The sequence below is a fragment of the Chanodichthys erythropterus genome, chromosome 5, assembly GCF_024489055.1.
Source record: "Chanodichthys erythropterus isolate Z2021 chromosome 5, ASM2448905v1, whole genome shotgun sequence".
Taxonomy (NCBI): Eukaryota; Metazoa; Chordata; class Actinopteri; order Cypriniformes; family Xenocyprididae; genus Chanodichthys; species Chanodichthys erythropterus.
In genome coordinates this window covers 32,267,163-32,292,675 of record NC_090225.1, presented here as the reverse complement: position 1 = coordinate 32,292,675, position 25,513 = coordinate 32,267,163, and the positions used below count along the sequence as shown (strand labels likewise).

The 25,513-nt window shown below is 42.8% G+C and overlaps 3 protein-coding genes across 5 annotated transcripts in view; all 3 read right to left on the bottom strand.

Moving 5' to 3' along the window:
* pnpt1 (polyribonucleotide nucleotidyltransferase 1, mitochondrial) overlaps positions 1-9,389 on the bottom strand; it is a 45,957-nt gene extending 36,568 nt beyond the window's left edge. Inside the window, exons 1-2 of one of the 2 annotated variants that reach the window (XM_067386913.1) lie at positions 9,180-9,389; positions 8,075-8,135 (exon numbers count right to left, since the gene is read on the bottom strand). In XM_067386913.1, the coding sequence (XP_067243014.1) occupies positions 8,075-8,135; positions 9,180-9,286 (168 nt within the window). In that variant the 5' untranslated portion in view covers positions 9,287-9,389. The remainder of the gene's footprint in view (positions 1-8,074; positions 8,136-9,179) is intronic. The other variant, XM_067386914.1, reaches the window with a different exon arrangement.
* A 2,936-nt stretch (positions 9,390-12,325) lies between these two features.
* Positions 12,326-18,977, bottom strand: cfap36 (cilia and flagella associated protein 36). The gene is made up of 10 exons (XM_067385499.1): positions 18,700-18,977; positions 18,557-18,621; positions 18,383-18,481; positions 16,637-16,751; positions 16,068-16,155; positions 15,251-15,395; positions 14,275-14,356; positions 14,071-14,183; positions 13,528-13,665; positions 12,326-12,715 (listed from the first exon to the last, which is right to left on the bottom strand). The coding sequence occupies exons 1-10, from the start codon at positions 18,800-18,802 to the stop codon at positions 12,632-12,634; spliced, it is 1,032 nt and encodes a 343-aa protein (XP_067241600.1). The 5' UTR covers positions 18,803-18,977; the 3' UTR covers positions 12,326-12,631.
* A 5,235-nt stretch (positions 18,978-24,212) lies between these two features.
* LOC137020232 (inactive phospholipase D5) overlaps positions 24,213-25,513 on the bottom strand; it is a 28,563-nt gene continuing 27,262 nt past the window's right edge. For both annotated transcript variants that reach the window (XM_067385497.1, XM_067385498.1), the window contains 2 exons: positions 25,064-25,154; positions 24,213-24,981 (listed from right to left, as the gene is read on the bottom strand). In XM_067385497.1, coding sequence (XP_067241598.1) covers positions 24,767-24,981; positions 25,064-25,154 — 306 coding nt within the window. In that variant the 3' untranslated portion in view covers positions 24,213-24,766. The remainder of the gene's footprint in view (positions 24,982-25,063; positions 25,155-25,513) is intronic.

The window sequence follows — 25,513 nt, the reverse complement described above, 5'->3', positions numbered from 1 at the left end:
CATTCACTCACCCTGACCACAGCAGACACATTCATTCACCCTGACCACAGCAGACTCACAGCAGACTCATTCACTCACACTGACCACAGCAGACTCATTTACTCACCCTGACCACTGCAGACTCAGTCATTCACCCTGACCACAGCAGACTCATTCACTAACCCTGACCACTGCAGATTCACTGCAGACTCATTCACTCACCCTGACCACTGCAGACTCACAGCAGACTCATTCACTCACACTGACCACTGCAGACTCATTTACTCACACTGACCACTGCAGACTCATTTACTCACCCTGACCACTGCAGACTCACTCACTCACCCTGACCACTGCAGACTCAGTCATTCACCCTGACCACTGCAGACTCACAGCAGACTCATTCATTCACCCTGACCACTGCAGACTCACAGCAGACTCATTCACTCACCCTGACCACTGCAGACTCACAGCAGACTCATTCACTCACACTGACCACAGCAGACTCACAGCAGACTCATTCATTCACCCTGACCACAGCAGACTCATTCATTCACCCTGACCACAGCAGACTCATTCACTCACCCTGACCACTGCAGACTCATTCACTCACCCTGACCACTGCAGACTCACTCACTCACCCTGACCACTGCAGACTCACTCACTCACCCTGACCACTGCAGACTCACTCATTCACCCTGACCACTGCAGACTCATTCACTCACCCTGACCACAGCAGACTCACAGCAGACTCACAGCAGACTCACAGCAGACTCACAGCAGACTCACAGCAGACTCACAGCAGACTCACAGCAGACTCACAGCAGACTCACTGCAGACTCATTCACTCACCCTGACCACTGCAGACTCATTCACTCACCCTGACCACTGCAGACTCATTCACTCACCCTGACCACTGCAGACTCATTCACTCACCCTGACCACTGCAGACTCACAGCAGACTCATTCATTCACCCTGACCACTGCAGACTCAGTCATTCACCCTGACCACAGCAGACTCACAGCAGACTCATTCACTAACCCTGACCACTGCAGACTCATTCACTCACCCTGACCACTGCAGACTCATTTACTCACCCTGACCACTGCAGACTCACAGCAGACTCATTCACTCACACTGACCACAGCAGACTCACAGCAGACTCATTCATTCACCCTGACCACAGCAGACTCATTCATTCACCCTGACCACTGCAGAATCACAGCAGACTCATTAATTCACCCTGACCACTGCAGACTAACAGCAGACTCATTCACTCACCCTGACCACAGCAGACACATTCATTCACCCTGACCACAGCAGACTCACAGCAGACTCATTCACTCACACTGACCACAGCAGACTCATTTACTCACCCTGACCACTGCAGACTCAGTCATTCACCCTGACCACAGCAGACTCATTCACTAACCCTGACCACTGCAGATTCACTGCAGACTCATTCACTCACCCTGACCACTGCAGACTCACAGCAGACTCATTCACTCACACTGACCACTGCAGACTCATTTACTCACACTGACCACTGCAGACTCGTTTACTCACCCTGACCACTGCAGACTCACAGCGGACTCATTCACTCACACTGACCACAGCAGACTCATTCACTCACACTGACCACAGCAGACTCATTCACTAACCCTGACCACTGCAGACTCATTCACTCACCCTGACCACTGCAGACTCATTCACTCACCCTGACCACTGCAGACTCATTTACTCACCCTGACCACTGCAGACTCATTCACTCACACTGACCACAGCAGACTCACAGCAGACTCATTCACTCACACTGACCACAGCAGACTCACAGCAGACTCATTCACTCACCCTGACCACTGCAGACTCATTTACTCACCCTGACCACTGCAGACTCATTCATTCACCCTGACCACTGCAGACTCAGTCATTCACCCTGACCACAGCAGACTCACAGCAGACTCATTCACTAACCCTGACCACTGCAGACTCATTCACTCACCCTGACCACTGCAGACTCATTTACTCACCCTGACCACTGCAGACTCACTCACTCACACTGACCACAGCAGACTCACAGCGGACTCATTCACTCACACTGACCACAGCAGACTCATTCACTCACACTGACCACAGCAGACTCACAGCGGACTCATTCACTCACTGACCACAGCAGACTCACAGCAGACTCATTCACTCACCCTGACCACTGCAGACTCACTCACTCACTCACACTGACCACAGCAGACTCACAGCGGACTCACTCACTCACCCTGACCACTGCAGACTCAGTCATTCACCCTGACCACAGCAGACTCACAGCAGACTCATTCACTCACCCTGACCACTGCAGATTCAGTCATTCACCCTGACCACTGCAGACTCACAGCAGACTCATTCACTCACACTGACCACTGCAGACTCATTTACTCACCCTGACCACTGCAGACTCAGTCATTCACCCTGACCACTGCAGACTCACAGCAGATTCATTCACTCACCCTGACCACTGCAGACTCACTCATTCACCCTGACCACTGCAGACACACAGCAGACTCATTCACTCACCCTGACCACTGCAGACTCACTCATTCACCCTGACCACTGCAGACACACATCAGACTCATTAATTCACCCTGACCACTGCAGACTAACAGCAGACTCATTCACTCACCCTGACCACAGCAGACACATTCATTCACCCTGACCACAGCAGACTCACAGCAGACTCATTCACTCACACTGACCACAGCAGACTCATTTACTCACCCTGACCACTGCAGACTCAGTCATTCACCCTGACCACAGCAGACTCATTCACTAACCCTGACCACTGCAGATTCACTGCAGACTCATTCACTCACACTGACCACTGCAGACTCATTTACTCACACTGACCACTGCAGACTCATTTACTCACCCTGACCACTGCAGACTCACTCACTCACCCTGACCACTGCAGACTCACAGCAGACTCATTCACTCACCCTGACCACTGCAGACTCACAGCAGATTCATTCACTCACCCTGACCACTGCAGACTCACAGCAGACTCATTCATTCACCCTGACCACAGCAGACTCATTCACTCACCCTGACCACTGCAGACTCATTCACTCACCCTGACCACTGCAGACTCACTCACTCACCCTGACCACTGCAGACTCACTCACTCACCCTGACCACTGCAGACTCACTCACTCACCCTGACCACTGCAGACTCACAGCAGACTCACAGCAGACTCACAGCAGACTCACAGCAGACTCACAGCAGACTCACAGCAGACTCACAGCAGACTCATTCACCCTGACCACAGCAGACTCACTGCAGACTCATTCACTCACCCTGACCACTGCAGACTCATTCACTCACCCTGACCACTGCAGACTCATTCACTCACCCTGACCACTGCAGACTCATTCACTAACCCTGACCACAGCAGACTCACAGCAGACTCATTCACTCACCCTGACCACTGCAGACTCATTCACTCACCCTGACCACTGCAGACTCATTTACTCACCCTGACCACTGCAGACTCACAGCGGACTCATTCACTCACACTGACCACAGCAGACTCATTCACTCACACTGACCACAGCAGACTCACAGCAGACTCATTCACTAACCCTGACCACTGCAGACTCATTCACTCACCCTGACCACTGCAGACTCATTTACTCACCCTGACCACTGCAGACTCATTCACTCACACTGACCACAGCAGACTCACAGCAGACTCATTCACTAACCCTGACCACTGCAGACTCATTCATTCACCCTGACCACTGCAGACTCAGTCATTCACCCTGACCACAGCAGACTCACAGCAGACTCATTCACTAACCCTGACCACTGCAGACTCATTCACTCACCCTGACCACTGCAGACTCATTTACTCACCCTGACCACTGCAGACTCACTCACTCACACTGACCACAGCAGACTCACAGCGGACTCATTCACTCACACTGACCACAGCAGACTCATTCACTCACACTGACCACAGCAGACTCACAGCGGACTCATTCACTCACACTGACCACAGCAGACTCACAGCAGACTCATTCACTCACCCTGACCACTGCAGACTCACTCACTCACTCACACTGACCACAGCAGACTCACAGCGGACTCACTCACTCACCCTGACCACTGCAGACTCAGTCATTCACCCTGACCACAGCAGACTCACAGCAGACTCATTCACTCACCCTGACCACTGCAGATTCAGTCATTCACCCTGACCACTGCAGACTCACAGCAGACTCATTCACTCACACTGACCACTGCAGACTCATTTACTCACCCTGACCACTGCAGACTCAGTCATTCACCCTGACCACTGCAGACTCACAGCAGACTCATTCACTCACCCTGACCACTGCAGACTCACTCATTCACCCTGACCACTGCAGACACACAGCAGACTCATTCACTCACCCTGACCACTGCAGACTAACAGCAGACTCATTCACTCACCCTGACCACTGCAGACTAACAGCAGACTCATTCACTCACCCTGACCACAGCAGACACATTCATTCACCCTGACCACAGCAGACTCACAGCAGACTCATTCACTCACACTGACCACAGCAGACTCATTTACTCACCCTGACCACTGCAGACTCAGTCATTCACCCTGACCACAGCAGACTCATTCACTAACCCTGACCACTGCAGATTCACTGCAGACTAATTCACTCACCCTGACCACTGCAGACTCACAGCAGACTCATTCACTCACACTGACCACAGCAGACTCACTCACTCACCCTGACCACAGCAGACTCACTCACTCACCCTGACCACAGCAGACTCACTCACTCACCCTGACCACAGCAGACTCACTCACTCACCCTGACCACAGCAGACTCACAGCAGACTCATTCACTAACCCTGACCACTGCAGACTCATTCACTCACCCTGACCACAGCAGACTCATTCACTCACCCTGACCACTGCAGACTCATTCACTCACCCTGACCACTGCAGACTCACTCACTCACCCTGACCACAGCAGACTTACTCACTCACCCTGACCACTGCAGACTCACTCACTCACCCTGACCACAGCAGACTCACTCACTCACCCTGACCACAGCAGACTCATTCACTCACCCTGACCACAGCAGACTCATTCACTCACCCTGACCACAGCAGACTTACTCACTCACCCTGACCACAGCAGACTCAGTCATTCACCCTGACCACAGCAGACTCATTCACTCACCCTGACCACTGCAGACTCAGTCATTCACCCTGACCACAGCAGACTCATTCACTCACCCTGACCACTGCAGACTCACTCACTCACCCTGACCACAGCAGACTCACTCACTCACCCTGACCACAGCAGACTTACTCACTCACCCTGACCACTGCAGACACATTCATTCACCCTGACCACAGCAGACTCACAGCAGACTCATTCACTCACACTGACCACAGCAGACTCATTTACTCACCCTGACCACTGCAGACTCAGTCATTCACCCTGACCACAGCAGACTCATTCACTAACCCTGACCACTGCAGATTCACTGCAGACTCATTCACTCACCCTGACCACTGCAGACTCACAGCAGACTCATTCACTCACACTGACCACTGCAGACTCATTTACTCACTGACCACTGCAGACTCATTTACTCACCCTGACCACTGCAGACTCACTCACTCACCCTGACCACTGCAGACTTACTCACTCACCCTGACCACTGCAGACTCACTCACTCACCCTGACCACTGCAGACTCACTCACTCACCCTGACCACAGCAGACTTACTCACTCACCCTGACCACTGCAGACTCACTCACTCACCCTGACCACAGCAGACTCACTCACTCGCCCTGACCACAGCAGACTCACTCACTCGCCCTGACCACTGCAGACTCACTCACTCACCCTGTCCACAGCAGACTCACTCACTCACCCTGACCACAGCAGACTCATTCACTCACCCTGACCACAGCAGACTCACTCACTCACCCTGACCACAGCAGACTCATTCACTCACCCTGACCACTGCAGACTCACTCACTCACCCTGACCACAGCAGACTCACTCACTCACCCTGACCACAGCAGACTCACTCACTCACCCTGACCACAGCAGACTCATTCACTCACCCTGACCACAGCAGACTCACTCACTCACCCTGACCACAGCAGACTCATTCACTCACCCTGATCACTGCAGATTCATTTACTCACACTGACCACAGCAGACTCATTCACTCACCCTGACCACAGCAGACTCACTCACTCACCCTGACCACAGCAGACTCACTCACTCACCCTGACCACAGCAGACTCACTCACTCACCCGGACCACAGCAGACTCACTCACTCACCCTGACCACTGCAGACTCACTCACTCACCCTGACCACTGCAGACTCACTCACTCACCCTGACCACAGCAGACTCACTCACTCACCCTGACCACAGCAGACTCACTCACTCACCCTGACCACAGCAGACTCATTCACTCACCCTGATCACTGCAGATTCATTTACTCACACTGACCACAGCAGACTCATTCACTCACCCTGACCACAGCAGACTCACTCACTCACCCTGACCACAGCAGACTCACTCACTCACCCTGACCACAGCAGACTCACTCACTCACCCTGACCACAGCAGACTCACTCACTCACCCGGACCACAGCAGACTCATTCACTCACCCTGACCACAGCAGACTCACTCACTCACCCTGACCACAGCAGACTCACTCACTCACCCTGACCACAGCAGACTCACTCACTCACCCTGACCACTGCAGACTCACTCACTCACCCTGACCACTGCAGACTCACTCACTCACCCTGACCACTGCAGACTCACTCACTCACCCTGACCACAGCAGACTCACTCACTCACCCTGACCACAGCAGACTCACTCACTCACCCTGACCACAGCAGACTCACTCACTCACCCTGACCACAGCAGACTCACTCACTCACCCTGACCCAGCAGACTCACTCACTCACCCTGACCACTGCAGACTCACTCACTCACCCTGACCACAGCAGACTCACTCACTCACCCTGACCACAGCAGACTCACTCACTCACCCTGACCACAGCAGACTCATTCACTCACCCTGATCACTGCAGATTCATTTACTCACACTGACCACAGCAGACTCATTCACTCACCCTGACCACAGCAGACTCACTCACTCACCCTGACCACAGCAGACTCACTCACTCACCCTGACCACAGCAGACTCACTCACTCACCCGGACCACAGCAGACTCATTCACTCACCCTGACCACAGCAGACTCATTCACTCACCCTGACCACAGCAGACTCACTCACTCACCCTGACCACAGCAGACTCATTCACTCACCCTGACCACAGCAGACTCATTCACTCACCCTGACCACAGCAGACTCATTCACTCACCCTGACCACAGCAGACTCATTCACTCACCCTGACCACAGCAGACTCATTCACTCACCCTGACCACAGCAGACTCATTCACTCACCCTGACCACAGCAGACTCATTCACTCACCCTGACCACTGCAGACTCACTCACTCACCCTGACCACAGCAGACTCACTCACTCACCCTGACCACAGCAGACTCACTCACTCACCCTGACCACAGCAGACTCACTCACTCACCCTGACCACAGCAGACTCACTCACTCACCCTGACCACAGCAGACTCATTCACTCACCCTGACCACTGCAGACTCACTCACTCACCCTGACCACAGCAGACTCACTCACTCACCCGGACCACAGCAGACTCACTCACTCACCCTGACCACAGCAGACTCATTCACTCACCCTGACCACAGCAGACTCACTCACTCACCCTGACCACAGCAGACTCATTCACTCACCCTGATCACTGCAGATTCATTTACTCACACTGACCACAGCACTCATTCACTCACCCTGACCACAGCAGACTCATTCACTCACCCTGACCACAGCAGACTCATTCACTCACCCTGACCACAGCAGACTCACTCACTCACCCTGACCACAGCAGACTCATTCACTCACCCTGACCACTGCAGACTCATTCACTCACCCTGACCACAGCAGACTCATTCACTCACCCTGACCACTGCACAACCGTCAGCGAAGCGTGCCAGCTTCCCCGTGGAGATCTCCAGCCTCCTGCACACAGTATATCACACACTTGTCACACAACACGCGCACACAAACACTGTATTTTAAAATAGATTTTCAAAGTTTCATGCAAAGTTGCATGAAACAAAGATTATTAGAGTATGTTTTACAAAAAAAAAAACACTATTTTAGTTTTCTACCTACATTTCACTTATGTCTCTTCTTATAACTTTTAATCCAAGAGTGAAAACTGTTTCTAGACCAGTTTTTTTCAGTACACACTCGAGATGGTAATACCATAGTACTGCTGGATTAACACTATACCAGTGGTACTTAAATGGTACTGTGATGTTCTTCAGAAAAATGTATTATCTATATCATCATCACAGCATTAATATGTTATTTCTTGTGGTGATGCTGTTGTATGTATTGGTATAAAATGACTCTCATCCATAATGAAGACTCTCCTCTGCCAACAGGGGTTTTCACACAGGGGTCCAGGGGAAGTTTAGAGGGAAAAAAAAACTAACTAAATTTATTATTTATTTATTTATTTCAAAGAGGGACAGTGTACATTAATCAAGATTCATGAATGTAAATGCACCCAAATTAGCCAGATGGCTAATAAATACATTTGAATTAAAAAAAAAAAAAAAAAAAAAAAAATATATATATATATATTTAAAATAAATAAGTGTAAAATGGATTTAAATGAATAATAAAATACATTTGATTTAAATAAATAAAATAAATGAATTTGGCGAAACTTACTAAATTAATAAATAAATCTTGATTAATTATATAAATTAAAAAATAAATTAAAAATAAAAAGCAAAGACAAAAATGTAAAAATAAATAAAAAGATTAAACAAACTAAATAAATCGATTAAAATAAAATTAGATAAATATAAATTAATTAATAAAATACATAGAGTACTAAAGTGAGTATAAAATCGCAATTATGTAATTTAACATTATTTTTTCACAGTATTAATTGGGTTCTCATACATGAACATGTATAGATGCCTTTCAAATATTAGTGTTTAAATAAATATTGATAAACATGATGAAGAGTCTCCTGAATACTCTCACCTTTCCCCTAAACTCACAGCTACAGTCCGCTCATGAAAGCCTCTGACAGCAGCGAGCCGAACCCAGCCGAGCCGAGCCTTCATCACACACCTCATCATCACACTCATCCTAGCGACACACACAACACACAGCGATCTTCATGACACACACGCATGCAGCAGACACAGGGCCGCCATGACAGCGACAGTAATGAACTCTCGCGAGAAGAGACTACAGCGCTTCGATTCATAATAAAAGTCACCCATTGCGTGATCTTCTGAAACGAGGTCCCTGACTCCTCACACATATGCGTTTCACTAAAAAAGGAAAAAATAAGGGTCAGGAAAAGGAAAATATATAATTTACGTTACACTAACAAGAAAGTAAAAATTAAAATATTGTTTCCTAAAACCAAATCGCATCAAAAGATCATAAAGTTAAATGTGTTTTAAATAGGCCCACTTTATATTAAGTCTTGACATTATTCTCTCACATAGGTTATATAGTCTCTCAGGCTTTTAACTGTGCATGATGGTCAACATCAATCTTCTTGATCAGGGCTTTTAACTCTTTCAGATGATGCCACATTAAAGAGATCATATTACAAGACAGATTGTTTTCCTAGCAGCTTTTCCCATTGTGATCGTATTTGGCCGTCCGTGGCATCTGAAAGAGGCCTAAATATGATCAACATCTGCTAGAAAAAACAATCTGTCTGGTATAAAGCACTATGAAAATAAACATGACACAGATGAACAGTAATTACTGAGGCCATACAGTACAGGTGTGAGGTAAAAATCAGCACAAGAAGCAACATTTGTTTGTTTTCGCTGGAACTGCAGAACTGAAGCGACTTCCCACTTCTTGTGCTTATCTGTCCGAATATGATCTCTAATGTCTGCCAAGAAAAAACGTCAGCTTCAGTGACTGTAAAACACTCGGCTACATCAATAATTCCTGCAGACACCAGCTGACAGAGAATGTTCTGCCAAGGTTCTCTCAAAGTCGTGAACAAACGTTCTTCCAGTAACGTTAATAGAACGTTCATTCAGTGATATCTGGTCTTTAATGTTCTCAAAAAGCACAAAAACATTTTTTATGCATTGTTCATGAAAGAACCAAGATGCCCTGCTCAGTGTTCTGCTTAACATCCATGCAATATATTTGTGTTTCATTTATCTTTTTGCGGGTGTTTTCACACTTTTGCTTGGTCAGACTTTCCTTGATGTGACTGGTTAAATGAACTTGTATGTATATTGCAGTTAAACCTCTTCAACATGTGAAAGACCATCTTCTGAGTCCATGAATTATGAATGCAGTATTGTGTTCTGTTTTACGCTGCAAATTTGCTAGAAAACGCAATCTAGTGAAAATGAATAAGGCAAATCAATAGATGAGGTGTAAAGCATGTTTAAAGCAGCAGACAGACAGAAGACAACTGTACAAGACAAATGTGTTCTCACACAAACAGATAAAGCTATATACAAATATTATGTGTTTGCACTGTTTAAAATAAGTTTATAATGTACACTCATACATTTATTTTACATAAACTGAGCAAAAATATATACTCATTTTATACATCCGAGTGAACGAGACGGAGGGAAGTTAGTGAGGGAAGGGCCCTACCCTGCGTCCCAATGTCTATCAATAAGTGTGTCCCAAAGCATAGCATACTGAAAAGATTAAGTCCCTGGATGGTCTACTATTTCTGCTAGATTTTCCAAGTGTGAATCCGTGCACACTGTAACGGATAATATTACCCACAACCCATTGAGCTTTGGAGGAGGATTCAGATCAGAACTACAAACACGAGTAAAAAGTGTTTTAAAAAACTACAAACGTGCACAACTGATGTTTAAGTAGAGAGGTTTAGATAATCAACATTTAACCTGAAAAAAAATATTTATTTAAAGTAATCCATGTTATATTGCATCTGCAACAACCGTTAACCTTTGCCCGTTGACTTTTAAACGCATCATTGCGCAAACACATGAGAGTGTCCGCACGAAACGTCTGGCACACAAAATGGCTTTCAAAGTTGTCATCTGATTGGTTGAATTGTCCAGGATTCCCATGAGACGTGCGTTTCGCGTTCTTTAACGGTCCGCCTGGAAACAAAGCCATCATGATGTCAAACCCCCTCATGGAAAAAGAACGAACTCTGATTGGCTGGCCTCTGGGAGCTCCTCGGCAAATGAAAGCTGCGATGGAGTCCTGACCTTCAGTCTTGTCAAGTGTTTTCTAGACTATTTTAGCGATCGCATGAATAAATGTACATTGATAACACATTGTTGCAGATGCTGATTGGTGCACTATACTTGCATGTTATTTAAGCCTGCAGAAATGACTTTATTAAAGCTCTTTACCTGCAATTACAGTATCAATATATTAGAATTTGTATTAATATATCATATGAAAAAAGTCCAGGCAGATAATCCAAAAACAAAGTAAGAATCAAATCCAGGAAAGATGCAGCAGTGAGGAACGTCCAGGTCAGGAGCGTGTCAGTGTTTGACTGTGAAGAAGATCGAGCAGAAGATGACCTGTAGAGGACAGCATAGAGCTGTGTCATCATTACACACCTTCAGACTTTAGAGGATGCTCCTGAACTCTTCTCCACCTCCAGCTTCTTCTGTCTGCAAAGCTCCAGCCCATCAGTGTTTGAGACGAAGTGCTTGGTCTGTGATCACTAAACCACGGCGGATCTGACTATATTCACACGGACTGAAAGACTTCCATCACAGAATCTGTCTGAGCAAATCTGCTGCTGATGCTTTAGTATCTCTTCTGATAATAGACGTCAAACTCAAATGAGAGAAGCCTGAAATTCTGCGGCAAATCAAATGAAGCTCTGAACATGAATCATTGGTGACGGCCTCAGCGTGCGGAGGGCTCTTATACTGCCTCAATAACCCATTTCTGACTAAAACCTCTGTGAAAATTTGTAGATACATAAAAAAAAGAGAATATTTTAGATAATTTGGCCCCTTACAGCAGACATCATGTGTTTCTGGACTGCATTATGACCTTTATCACTGCGCTGAGGCTGGACTGATGTTACGGTCCCTGTCATAATGTGATATAACGCCTGTAACAAACTCAGAATATGTACTTAATTGGGAAAAATAAATGAATAAAAAAAAAAAAAAAGAACCTTTCGCTCTAATGACTAAAAATTATACTTTATTGGGTCATTTCATAAACATCTGTCCACAGATCGTATAATAACAGAGAAATATGAGCATATGCTTAAGAGTATGTGAGTGTTTCCATAATGCTTAACAATATTTCAGCAAGTAAAGATTTAAACATCAGCAGTCATAAACGGATCACGCCAGATTGAGCGACGTCACGCGTCTGTTCATGTAAAGTAACATGAGATCACATCTAACAGAGCTACAGGTACATACAAAAATATAAATGAAATAATATACAAAAGTGATCCGCGTCTTTACAGTCCGTTTTGAGCTTTATTTCTTGATGACTTCCTCTTTGAGTTTCTCTGCCAGGTGTTTTCGTTTCTGCAACTTCTTCTTCTCCTCAACAGAGAATTCCTTGGAATATGGAAAAGAAGGGAGAAACTGAGCATTTGAAACCCAGCAGAGAAATTACATCCAGATCTCTGTTATTAAAGGATTAGTTCACTTTCAAATAATGAATGGATGACATTTCCCCATGTCATCCAAGATGTTCATGTCTTTCTTTCTTCAGTGGAAAAGAAATGAAGGTTTTTGAGGAAAACATTCCAGGATTATTCTTCTTATAGTGGACTTCAATGGCCTCCAGACGGTTGATGGTCAAAATTACGGTTTCAGTGCAGCTTCAAAGAGGTTTAATCGATACGAGACGAGGAATAAGAGTCTGATCTAGAGAAACCATCATTCATTTTCTAAAAATCCAACACAAACACAAATGATCGCCTTGCACGTGCTTCCGCTTTCCGTATTCTTCAAAAAGCTTACGCCGTATGTCCTACGCCTTCCCTATTCTACTTACGGAAAAAACGGATCTGGCGCCGCGCTCGTTCTGTAAGTAGAATAGGGAAGGATTATAGAATAATCCTGGAATGTTTTCATCAAAAACCTTCATTTCTTTTCCACTGAGGAAAGACAGACATGAACATCTTGATGACATGGAGGAGAGTAAATTATCAGGAAATTTTATTTGAAAGTGAACTAATCCTTTAATTAGGTGAGATTAACTGCTAAAAACTGAAATGTGATCATAAAAGCTCTATTTGAATCCTGAAATCATCATTTTAGAAAATAATTATTGTCCACGAGGACTAAACTCCCTAAAATCAGGTATTTGAATTTCAGGAGTTAAACTCAGGAAGTGTGACGGAGGTGAATGAGTGTGTGAGCACCTGTGAGGAGGCTCTGGGCTCCGGGGCCGCAGGAGGAGCGTCAGCAGGGCTCTTCAGCGTCTGATCTCTCTTCAGGGCCTGGAGTTTGTCTCTCTGCTGCTTCAGATACTCTGAGCGCTGCTGTAACGCCACCTCATCCTACACACACACACACACACACACACACACACACACACACAGAGAGAGAGACTCTAACACTGTTCAGACACGACACGACTATGAGAGATCAATCACAGCCAATCAGAAGAGCGTGTGGGCGGAGTCTCTGTTCTTCTTTAGTTTATCATCAAGATCTAAAATGATATTCAAACTCACATTAGACACTTTTAACATTAAATAAGGCACATAATCAGTAACTGAGCCCATAATGCTCATGTTTGTTCCAGCAGATCAATGACGCAGAAACAGAAACTCTTTCTTAAATAGAATCATCACGTGTCATGGCTGTTTAGGACAACAAAAACACGGACTAGCATGGGAAAGACTCCTTCTATCACGGCTGGTTAGGACGCCGTGAATGAGCTGGTGACGCGTGTGTCTCACCGCGAGCGGTTTGCAGTCTCTCGGTGTGTCCTCGTCTCTCCGTTTCTCTGGACTCTTGTGATTGGCAGACACTGAACCCTTGACCGGTGCCCTCACAGCAGGAAGGGCTTTACCTGTGACACACACACAGACACTCACTTCACGAGGGAAAACAGCAGTGATGTTCTCTGCAGTGAGAGCGAGTGCTGATGGGAACAGACTCACATGACGCTGTGGCTGAACTCTTGACGGCTGCAGACTCAGACTGCTGTAACTTCAGCTCTGTAGCTTCTGTCACGCCGTTGGTCTGTGGACGACACAAAGAGCGTTCAGTGTCTGACATGTGATTCTCCTCCTCAGTTCAGCCACGATTCTCCTCTACAGCCGCGGCACCTTCACAACGGCAGGAGCTGAACTACAGCTCCTGATCACATCACTATGGAAGCACGTTTCCGCCACATGACAGAAAGAAAAATCATGCTTTGGTGAATCTGAATTATGACATTAAAAACCTCACAACTATGAGACACCAAGTTAAAAAGGCAAAATTCAAAATAATGACTAAGTTACAATTATAAGATAAATATATTTTCAAATTTTCATCTCATTATTATGACTTAGTATGTCAATTTTGACTCATAATTTCAATTTTTAATCTAATAATTATGATTTTGTATGTCAATTTAGACTGAATTTTAATTCTCATCTCATAGTTATGACTTGGTATGTCAATTTCAACTTTTCATCATTATGACGACTTTGTATATCAATTTTGACTCATTTTCAACTTTTTATCTCATAATTATGACTGTCAATTTCAACGTTTCATCTCTTAGCATGTCAAATTCTACTTTTCGTCTCATAATTGTGACACAGTGTATCAGTTTTGGCTGTCATAATTTAATTTTCATCTCATAATTATGACAATTCACACGTTTTTCCATTCCTTTGCGCTACTTTTCCATTTTTCTATGTGATCATGCTCTAGACGGACGTGAACGACCTTTGCACTCACGTCTGGTGTCTTTTGCAGCGTCGCGCGCATGACGCAGTGTTGTAAAAGCGCAGCGCTGTAAGCCGTGTAGCATGGCTAAAATAGATTATTTCCAGCAAAAACAACTGTATGGTAATACACAATGTTACGGTGAAGTAAAACCCCTCATATATGAATGATGTCAGAGTCACAGCGACCGTCACGTACTGCGCTGGTTTTCCGTGTCCCAGAGTCACAGGTCGTGTTTCCCGGAGGAACTGCTGGAACCAGACTGCTGGACGTGGAGGCCGGCTCCTCCTTCTCCTGTGTCCGGTGAGCCATCATCTCCAGATCATACTCCTCCTTCGACCTCCTGCAGGAATAAATCAACAACACCTGGACCTCACTTATTAGCTCTTCTCCACAGACCCAGTTTGAAAGGCCCTGGCACACGCTTCAGCACATTTCTGCTCATTTTAGGTCACATAGTTTCTGCGTGTGAACGCAGGTTTGTGCGGAGCGCTGTGATCTGTGAGCTAACCCTGATCTCTTAATGGCATTCATTAAGGTCAGCATCTTAATTAATAGAAGCAGAATCTCCGGGACTGACCCGCGCTGGAGTCGGGAGCGGCAGGCCGGCGCTGGAACAGAAACGCTGCAGACTAAGAATATCGAGCCGTTCTTTTTCAGTGGGACTCTATTAGTGAAACGCTAAGCCTCTTAACGTTAGTGGTCTCTCCGTGGCTTTATACACTTGGCTCTCTGACAGCGCTATCAATCCCTTTACTGCAGCTGACGTAACCTCGCGCTGAGGACGCTCTATCTGGGACACGTCGTGTGTGCCGTGAACGATTCCTCCACTCTTTATGGCTTCAAAACGCCCATTTTACAGATTTTCAACACGGCAGTCCTGGAACACGTTTGCTCAAAGTTACCGAGCGAGCGGCCGTGTTTGTGAACGGATGCGTGTCATATCTGCTCTCGTTACATAACCTGCTGGTCTGATGAGGCGACTAATGAGACTTCACTAATGAGGTGAACTTACCTGAGGACCTCCTGAAGAATCTTCATTTCCTGCTGCTCGAGTTCATTCATGACGTCCACACCGTTGGTCAGACACTCGGGCAGCCCGCCTGAAACACACACACACACACACACGCGCTCAAACGTCTGGAAAAGTTATGAAGAGTCTCTTCTGCTCACCAAAGCTGCATTTATTTGATCAAAAATACAGTAAAACAGTGAAATATTATTACAATGTAAAGCAGCTGTTTTCTGAGAATATACAGTAAAGTGTTGATTCTGACTTTCTCGATTACAAGTTTATATCGAACAATTCTGACTTGTTTCTCACAATTACAAGTTTCTCGCAATTCAGACTCTGAATTTATGAGTTTATATCGAACAATTCAGACAATTTTCTTGCAATTCTGAGTTTATATCCTGCATTTCTGACGTTTTTCTCTATTACGAGATCTTGCAATACTACCTTTTTTGAGTTTATAATCGTGCAATTCCGAGTTTAGTTGTAATGCATTAGATATGCTTTGACAGCAGGTGTGAACACCTGAGCTGGTTTTCTGTGTGCTCGACACACGTTTGTGGTGGAAGTACCGTTTCTCTCCTTGATGACATGCAGAGCCTGCAGCTGAAGCTCCATGTTCTTCTGGACCATCAGAGAGCGGAACATCTGAAAATCATCTGTAGCAAGAACTGGCTGGAAAACTGCCTGTTTGAAGAAGAAGACGCAGAAAGTCATCATGTCATCGACATTACAGGAGCCGAACACAACAGAAATCCACAGACTGACAATATGAACTGCAAAAGGAAGGTAAAAAATCTCTGATCTGACAAATCAAAAATAACATTCCTGACAAATACATGTTTGAAAAGAAACATGTTTAATGCTTACAAACTTCATCAAAAACCCACTATAACATCATTAAATAAATCACAAACTTAAAGGATTAGTTCACTTCAGGATTTAAGTGATAATTCACTCTCCTCCATGTCATCCAAGATGTTCATGTCTTTCTTTCGAAAAGAAATGAAGGAAAACATTCCAGGATTGTTCTCCATATAGTGGACTTCACTGGGGTTCAACGGGTTGAAGGTCCAAATGTCAGTTTCAGTGCAGCTTCAAAGAGCTCTACATGATCCCAGACGAGGAATAAGAGTCTCATCTAGAGAAACCATCGGACATTTACAAAAAAATAAACATTATATACTTTTTATCCACAAATGCTCGTCTTGCACTGCTCTGTGATGCTCCACGCATGACGTAATCATGTTGGAAAGATCATGCGTGACGTAGGCGGAAGCACCGATCCAGTGTTTACAAAGTGAACGTCAAAGACTAGGGTTCAAATGGCCTTTACAAAAAAAAGGTAATAAAAAAAGATGTCGGACGATTTTGAAGTTGGAGGAGAAAACGAGCATTTGTGGTTAAAAAGTATAAAATGTTTATTTTATTTTAATAAATGTCCGATGGTTTCTCTAGATGAGACTCTTATTCCTCGTCTGGGATCATGTAGAGCTCTTTGAAACTGACATTTGGACCTTCAACCCGTTGAACCCCAGTGAAGTCCACTATATGGAGAAAAATCCTGGAATGTTTTCCTTCATTTCTTTTCCACTGAAGAAAGAAAGACATGAACATGGAGGAGAGTAAATTATTAGGAAATTTCATTCAGAAGTGAACTAATCCTTTAACCCTCAATTTAAAAAAAGGCATTTGGTGCCGAGGCTAGAGATGTAACCTGAAAATGAAAATGGTGAATTAATGGTAAAGTGTAAATGTCAAGCCAGCTTTATTTCTAATACAGATTCAGCTTCACACTAATAAACAGGAAAATAACAGAATCAATGATGCAAACTTCATCAGATACGAGACTAACTCTGAGGAGAAGCAGCTGTAAAACATTACTGAGCTCAGTTCAGCTGAACCGATTCAAAATCTTCTGCTGCGTATGTCTGCATTGAATCTGCAGCTGGACCGGCTGTCTTCAGTTTCCAGGTCAGTTATCTAATCTCCATCAACTGCTTTAACCTGCATGTGTCACATGACTCTGAGAGTTGAGTCCAAACAATGCTGACTCTTTCATACTGAACAACAGAAATAAAGTGTTATGAAGTGTCAATGAAACAAGAGCCTTCATGACTGTGTGAAGAAGGGAAAACACAACAACCTCCATTTATGCTTTTCCATCCGCTCTAACAGCAAAAGAAACCCTTTCTATGACTTTACAAGAGAGATTTGATTGATTGCTGTGGTCAGAAGAGAGAAGCAGTCAGTGAAGGCGCAGTAATAATCTGAGGCGCATTATAACGCCAGTAATCCAGAGATGTGCTGTGATTTACCTGCAGAGCTCTGGAGCTGCTGAAGGACGAGCAGGCGCGCAGGAACTGCTGCTCACTGATGCCCACCTCCTGCATGTGCGTCTCCAGCAGCCGCTCCACCTGTCAATCAATCACAGTGCGTCAGTCAGCGCGCGATCAAGCCGCGGCATTGACGCGCGTCAGAGCCGCTCTCACCAGCTGCTTGTACTGCTGATGGATCTCCGTGTAGGTCAGCTTATTCTCGTCCTCATCGTCGAACACTGAAACACACACAGGACAGGCACAGGTGTTATTATGCTGCTGCTGCTGGAGCGCAGACTCGTGACAGGGGGTCACACCTGAGCATTTGTTCTCCATGAATTCGGCCAGTGGGATGAGCCAGTCTGGGCTGCTCAGGAAGCCCGCGACGCTCTCCAGCACCCACTCGCTGTCATCCGCCATGATCCGCGCTCGCGCTCACATCACCCGGGACATGCTGGACACATCAGAGCGCGCCCGTCAAGAGACTGTGTTAGAAACAAACGCGAGCACCCCGGATGTGATGTGCAACTTAATCTGCGACCATAGCAACCGATGGCGTCACTGCGGGCGTCACAGCGTCTTCCTCTTCTTCGGCGGCTCGAGAGCCAGCTGATGTCGCTGCGTGGCGCCGCCTCCGGAGCTGGAGCGCATTTAAAGAGACCGTGACACCAAAACGGGGATTCAGTCATGTTTCAGCGATTACCCCAGACCTTTCCACCACAATAAAGTGTTAAAGCTTTTCACAATACTATAATGAGTACAAATAATTATTGCATTTAAATATATATATATATATATATATATATATATATATATATATATATATATATATATATATATATATATATATATATATATATTTTTTTTTTTTTTTTTTATCCTAAAATAATGTCTGATTTCTATCGCACGTTAAGCATATTGTCTACTGGCATAAAGGTGGTTTGACGTTAGACGTTTGATATTCGCAGATTTAGGGACCGTCTCTAAAGTTACACACGAAATTGGTATGCATGATTCTAACTTCAATAACATCTGAAGGGAATAAGCCATAAAACTGACTGTAAAGTGTTCATCTACATGTCAGCTATGATGCACATCTTTTAAATTAAAATTAATTGTTAAATCATGTGTAAAAATTTTTCACTACTGTATATTGGCTCATACATAAATATGCCATAATTTAATTTAGCTGACATGTAGATGAACACTTTATAGTTGGTTTTATGACTGTAAATGATTCCCTTCAGATGTTATTGAGCTTTAAAGACATATACAGTAGTGAAACATAGCAATTTTTACACATGATTTAACAGTTTATTTTTATAAATATTAAAAATATAAAAGGTGTGCATCATAGCTGGCATGTAGATGAACACTTTACAGTCGGTTTTATGACTGTAAATTATGTTATTGAACTTTAAATTTAAAATATGGCAAGATATTCAGTCTGAACTCAACACCGTCACTCCAACCATTCTCCACCTATAATAATTTACACTCCTATGGAGTTAATATTGTGCCATAATTAAACAAACAAATCCAGCATTTTGCAAACAAACACAATCTGTTTTGCGAAGGAAAACTCGACTCGCAAACAAACAGAAAGTGATGTGCAAACACAAAGGTCAGTTTGAGCGAAAACAAATATATGTATTGTGTTTTACAAATATAAATAAATGAGCCTACTTCATATTTCACAAATAAATACAAACCATCCTACAAATGGCATGTAACCTTTGAACAAATATCAAATCTATTGTATATTATATACATATACATGTCTTGAAATGTGTTCTGATGCATGTTTCTATTTTTTATTTCCCCTATTTCATTGTATTTGTTCTTGTAAAGCGCTTTGAGATGCAACTTTTAAAGGTGCGATAAAATAAAGTTTATTATTATTATTATTATTATTATTATAAAGGCATGTTTCGGGGCTTGACTCATAGCAAAGTGCCATCTGCTGTTTTGGAAGAGGATGTTACTCAACTGCATTTGTGAGAAAATCAAGCAGAGAGATCTCATAAAAAGACCAGTGCGTGTTTGTATGCACTAGATTTGATATTTGTTCAAAGGTTACATGCCATTTGTAGGATGGTTTGTATTTATTTGTGAAATATGAAATATAGGCTCATTTATTTATATTTGTAAAACACAATATTTGTTTTCGCTCAAACTGACCTTCGTATTTGCACATCACTTTCTGTTTGTTTGCGAGTCGAGTTTTCCTTCACAAAGCAGATCGTGTTTGTTTGCAAAATGCTGGATTTGTTTAATTATGTCACAATATTAACTCCATAGACTCCAGCCATATGTGACATCATTAACCAGAAATGACATCATTCAGGTCTCTTCAACAGTGCTGCAGAAGATGGTAAGTAGAATAGTAGTTTTTATTCATATTTTTGAGCCGTAATATAGTCAGGGAGGGACAGTCACGCTTAACAACTCAACCCCATCACATACAATTAAGCTGGAAAATTATAATTTTCCAAAATGTTATGTATGTACAATATACTTGTTTCATTGCTGCCATCTCCTTCACGTCAAGAGGAGCGGTGAAAAGAAACTCAACCTGTCACATATCTGTATATTTCTTATTATTGTTTCAGGGTTGAAAATTTGTGACAGGGTTGAGTTTTTTCCTTAATTTATGAATAATTTTAATTTAAAAATACATAAAATTATGGTTTCAGTAAAGATAAACTTACCAAAATCATGAAAACTCATAATTTTATTAAAAATAGAATAACTGACATAAACATTGTCAGAAAAAGTCTCTTAGTGTTCAACCCCGTCACACTATTCTCAACTGTTATTTTGGAAAAAATAGGGAAGAGAGTTAAAAATGAAGGCATTTATTGCTGATTTCCACCTGAAATGTTAAGGACTAACACAATAAAATTGTAGTTTTTGTTAAACATCTAAATTGAGAACTTTTTTTTTACAATAAAATAAAGAGACCACAGACACAATTTGTCTATTTTTAACTTCAGTCCCATAAAAATATAAAAATGATCATAAATGTTACATTTGTAGTTATTAAATTGTTATGAACGACACACGAGCAGTAGAATAAAAGGGTTTAAATTAGATAAAAAAAAAACAAAAACAAAAACAAACAAACAAAAAAACTGAAAATAATAAAAGGTCTTTAATGCCTGAGGTGGGAAATATGATTTGTTGGAGGTTTAATATGTGCCTAATGATGTGGGCTATTTAGAAAATTAATTATATGTAGTTTAAAAAATAGAATAAAATCCTGGATGAAATATTGCAGAATCAGGAATGACCCTTTTATGAATATTGCAGTGTTTATTCTACATGATTTATCGCTGCACATCATCATTATTGTGTTAAATTCATGTTCCTCATAATCTTGAATCAGAATATCTTCTCCCTCTTGCAGCAGCTCTTCTCTTCTCTGATGATGAGGGCGGAGCAACCTGTCACTCACATGAGATCCACCAATAGCAAACCACAACCATCCAATCAATTCCCCACAGACTAAATCAAGCCCCGCCCTCACTCTAAAAACTAATTCAGGGGACCTTTAGTCATTACTTATATATATATATTGTTGTGAAATAAAAAATCAAGTTCTGAAATGCTGTTAGACTTTTTACTTGTAATTGTTATTTTATTGAGCTTGGATGACACACAAATTATGCCGATTGATTCGATCTACTATCATGACTTGTCATAGTTTAACATTTTCAGTTAATCAAAAATGTATTTAATTTTAAGTTCTGTTAATGTAAAAACAATCTGATGACGTGTAGACGTGTTTCCTTGTTTTGAGTTGTATGAACACTTCTTTTAATTTAGATTAACTTAAGTTAAGTGAAACTGGGCTGAGATTTATATTTCCCATCATGCTTTGCCCATGGCACTTGAAAGGGAGAGTAAATGCTAAAATTAAGTGTTATATAATGTTTTTTGCACAAGATTAATAGTAAGGGAGATTTAGCAGTAATTAGTGTTTTGTTATGCTAATTTAGAAGAGTTTCTGTTAATGTGGGTTTTTGGAGATTCGCCATCATGGTGACAAGCGGTGCTTGGTAAGTTCATGTTACTTGTATGCGTTTTATTGTGGCTAAAAACGTCTTCACCGTACTTAAAACATTGTGTTGGATCAACTCAAAATACTGCTTTGAATTAATGTAATTCTCCCAATTGGCTTAAGTTAAAAATTCTAGTGGAAAATGTTAACATAATTTTTTTTGTTGAACCAATGTTTTATTTTTTAGAGAGCTACATTTGTTCTTGCTCCAGAAGTGTTTAACTCATATATACGTTATAATATAGAAGAAAAGACTAGAGCAAATGTTCTGTTTCTTTACACAGGAAAGAGTGGATCACACGAGTCTGCTCAGGGATTGTTCTTCCAGCTTCTTCTCTGTGTGAAGAACAAGTATTTCCATCTGTCACACGTCACTAAGGTCTTGTGCAAACCTTCTGTTCGCCCAGCTTTACAACACAACAAACACATACGACACACAGCTCAGATCTTCTACAAGAACAATGAAAACATCTGAGCCTGTGACAAATGAGCTCTAGAAGTCCCAGAAACACTTCTATCCTTGGAAAATCCCGTGTCCACTGGTCACATTCCCTCCAAACCCTGTTCTACAGCGGGAAAGAGGTGGAAATTAAAAATCTACTAAATAACTAACAAATAACGTAACCTGTTTCATCACAATCGTTTAATGTCCAGAAGCATCATGACGGCGTGTTTTTGTTGTTGAGCCAAATGGATTCTGAATGCAACTTGCATTGCAAAAAACACAAAAATATGTCAAATATGTAATTTATATGATTCGTGCAGAACTGACGAGTCTTCATGGGCGAGGGTTTGAGGATCAGTGTACATTCTTTCCTCTGTTCAATTTTATTACTGTTTTTAAAATTAAACACGCATCCACATCTGGATCCTGCTGCACGTCACATCCAGCTGTTTCTTAAATTAGATTTCTATGAAATCTTAAATTTCTATGAATTTAAATGTTCCACTCAGTGTAAAACAGTGCTGAACTGAACAATAGTGACTTAACCATGAAAATGTTGTGTAATTATCAAATCAAATTAAAATAAATAAAATGCTTTATCCAGACTAACACAGGCAACGTTTGATCAATTTAGAGTTTGGGTTCCTTGCCGCTGTCGCCTTTGGCTTGCTTAGTTGGGGACACTTGACATTTATTCAACAGTGCTTTGATCTGCCTGCATTGACACTATTCTGTTAACTAACCAAAATTATGTACCAGTTATCACTGTAAAGCTGCTTTGACACAATCTGCATTGTAAAAAGTGCTATATAAATAAAGGGGACTTGACTTGACAGGTGTTTCATTTCCTCTGTTCAGTCGGTCGAGGTCACATGTGAAAACATGAACACACTACCTTACAGTAGACATTAATGTATTTCAATATTTTTATGCCTAAGCGAAAGACAAAAAATAACTTCTGCTGTGATAATGGGCCTTTAATATTTGTTAATACTCAAGCTTCAATATGAGCAAAAAAGAATGTTTGGAACTCTAAAGCAAAAGATATAAATGAAGGCCTTAGAACAGTTATTGTTGTGAAGCACATCAGACATTGCTGTAAACATCACAATACATACATTTCAAAAATTAAAAAAGCATTTTTAATATAATATTTCCTTTTATTGTTTCTAACACAAAATATAAAAGAAAATACATGTTCACTGAAGTACATTCATGATGTTCTAAAAATACAAAGTGCAAATAAATCAACTGCCAATTTACCAGCATATGTTTCAACATGCATGTGAATATTATGATAAAGCTTTGATAATATCTGACTTTAAATTGATCTTGCATAAACTCTGAATCAGCTAAAAAACAAGATGGGATAAGAAAATCTGTAGAAAGATTTTGTAAACCTGCCTTTAAAAATGTAATAATTTCAAATACACTGCTTGATAATGCATAGTAGATTTTTATGCTACAAAGTGATAGTCAAATTGATAAAACATTTTTAATAGTTAAAGGTAGAAACAGTTTTCAGAGTAAAACACTCACTCAGAGACAAACATCTCAACACAAAGGCCGTGTTTCCACCTGGTATTAAGATGATTAAATACGATCTAACGGACAAACCCACGTCACGTGTCTTCCAAGTGACCGAGGAAAGAGGCCAATGAGAAGGACAGAGAGCAGCTGTGAGTCTGATCAGGACACTTGTGATCGCATCTTCATACGAGGTGGAAAAAATGGCCAAACAGTACAGTGAAATAGATATTACCATACAAAAACTGTTCTGATAGCATGAAATGCCTAGCTTTGTTGAACTCAAAGTGCGTGGTACAAAGGAAAAGAAACAAATATGCATTGAAAAGAATAGATTTGCATGTCATTTTCAAACACGGATGTTTTCTTTGACTGTATGCGTGCTGCATGCTGGGATGTTGTTCGGATCTAGAGTTTTAGTGTAGTGGGAATGCCAGTCTCTTTCGAAGACAGCTTTCATCCGTTCAACTACAGAGGCGGTGTTGTTCTCCTGCGGACGCTGTCTGATCACCACACCAACACCTGCGTTGAAGACAAACTCGTTGCCCACCCAGTCTGAATTCCCTAAGAGCCCAGAAACAAGTGTTAGACACCTCTTTCCCCCTTTTCTCAGTTCACTGAGTACGACATTAACACATGCTCTCACCTAGATACACAGAGCTGTCTGTCACCATGAATCTGCTGTGGTTGATTCTGTAGAGACGTCCATCGCTCTGCTCCCGGGGAATGAAGAACTTCTACAAGAACAGCAGCACAGTACATGTGTTTTCAGTTTAGCACTGAGGGACAGGAGTCCTGCCATAGCGGACGTTTATTGCTTATGAAACAACACTTGATCCGTGTATTAGATCGCTTGATGAATGTTTTATCTGGCCATACAGTTCATGACAAAATGGACTGTAACAAATTCTGTTCAAATTAACTTCCATTGGCATTTATATCTTAGGGTGCGTCTCAATCGGCTCTCTAGTTCAGACGTCAGTAGTCACTCATTCACTGATCGCAAAATCCTACTAGTGCACTGAAACGTTCGCTCCATAAAAAGTCCCACAATGCACCGTGAAAACCAGGATGCATCGATGCTCATGATGTTCCC

Coding starts and splice junctions, on each gene's coding strand:
- cfap36 (XM_067385499.1), bottom strand. CDS start 18,802: ATGGCGGATGACAGCGAGTGGGTGCTGGAGAGCGTCGCGGGCTTCCTG. Junction 16,752..18,382: donor GCAGCTCCAGAGCTCTGCAG/GTAAATCACAGC, acceptor TTCTTCAAACAG/GCAGTTTTCCAGCCAGTTCT. Junction 13,666..14,070: donor GAGACTGCAAACCGCTCGCG/GTGAGACACACG, acceptor GTGTGTGTGTAG/GATGAGGTGGCGTTACAGCA.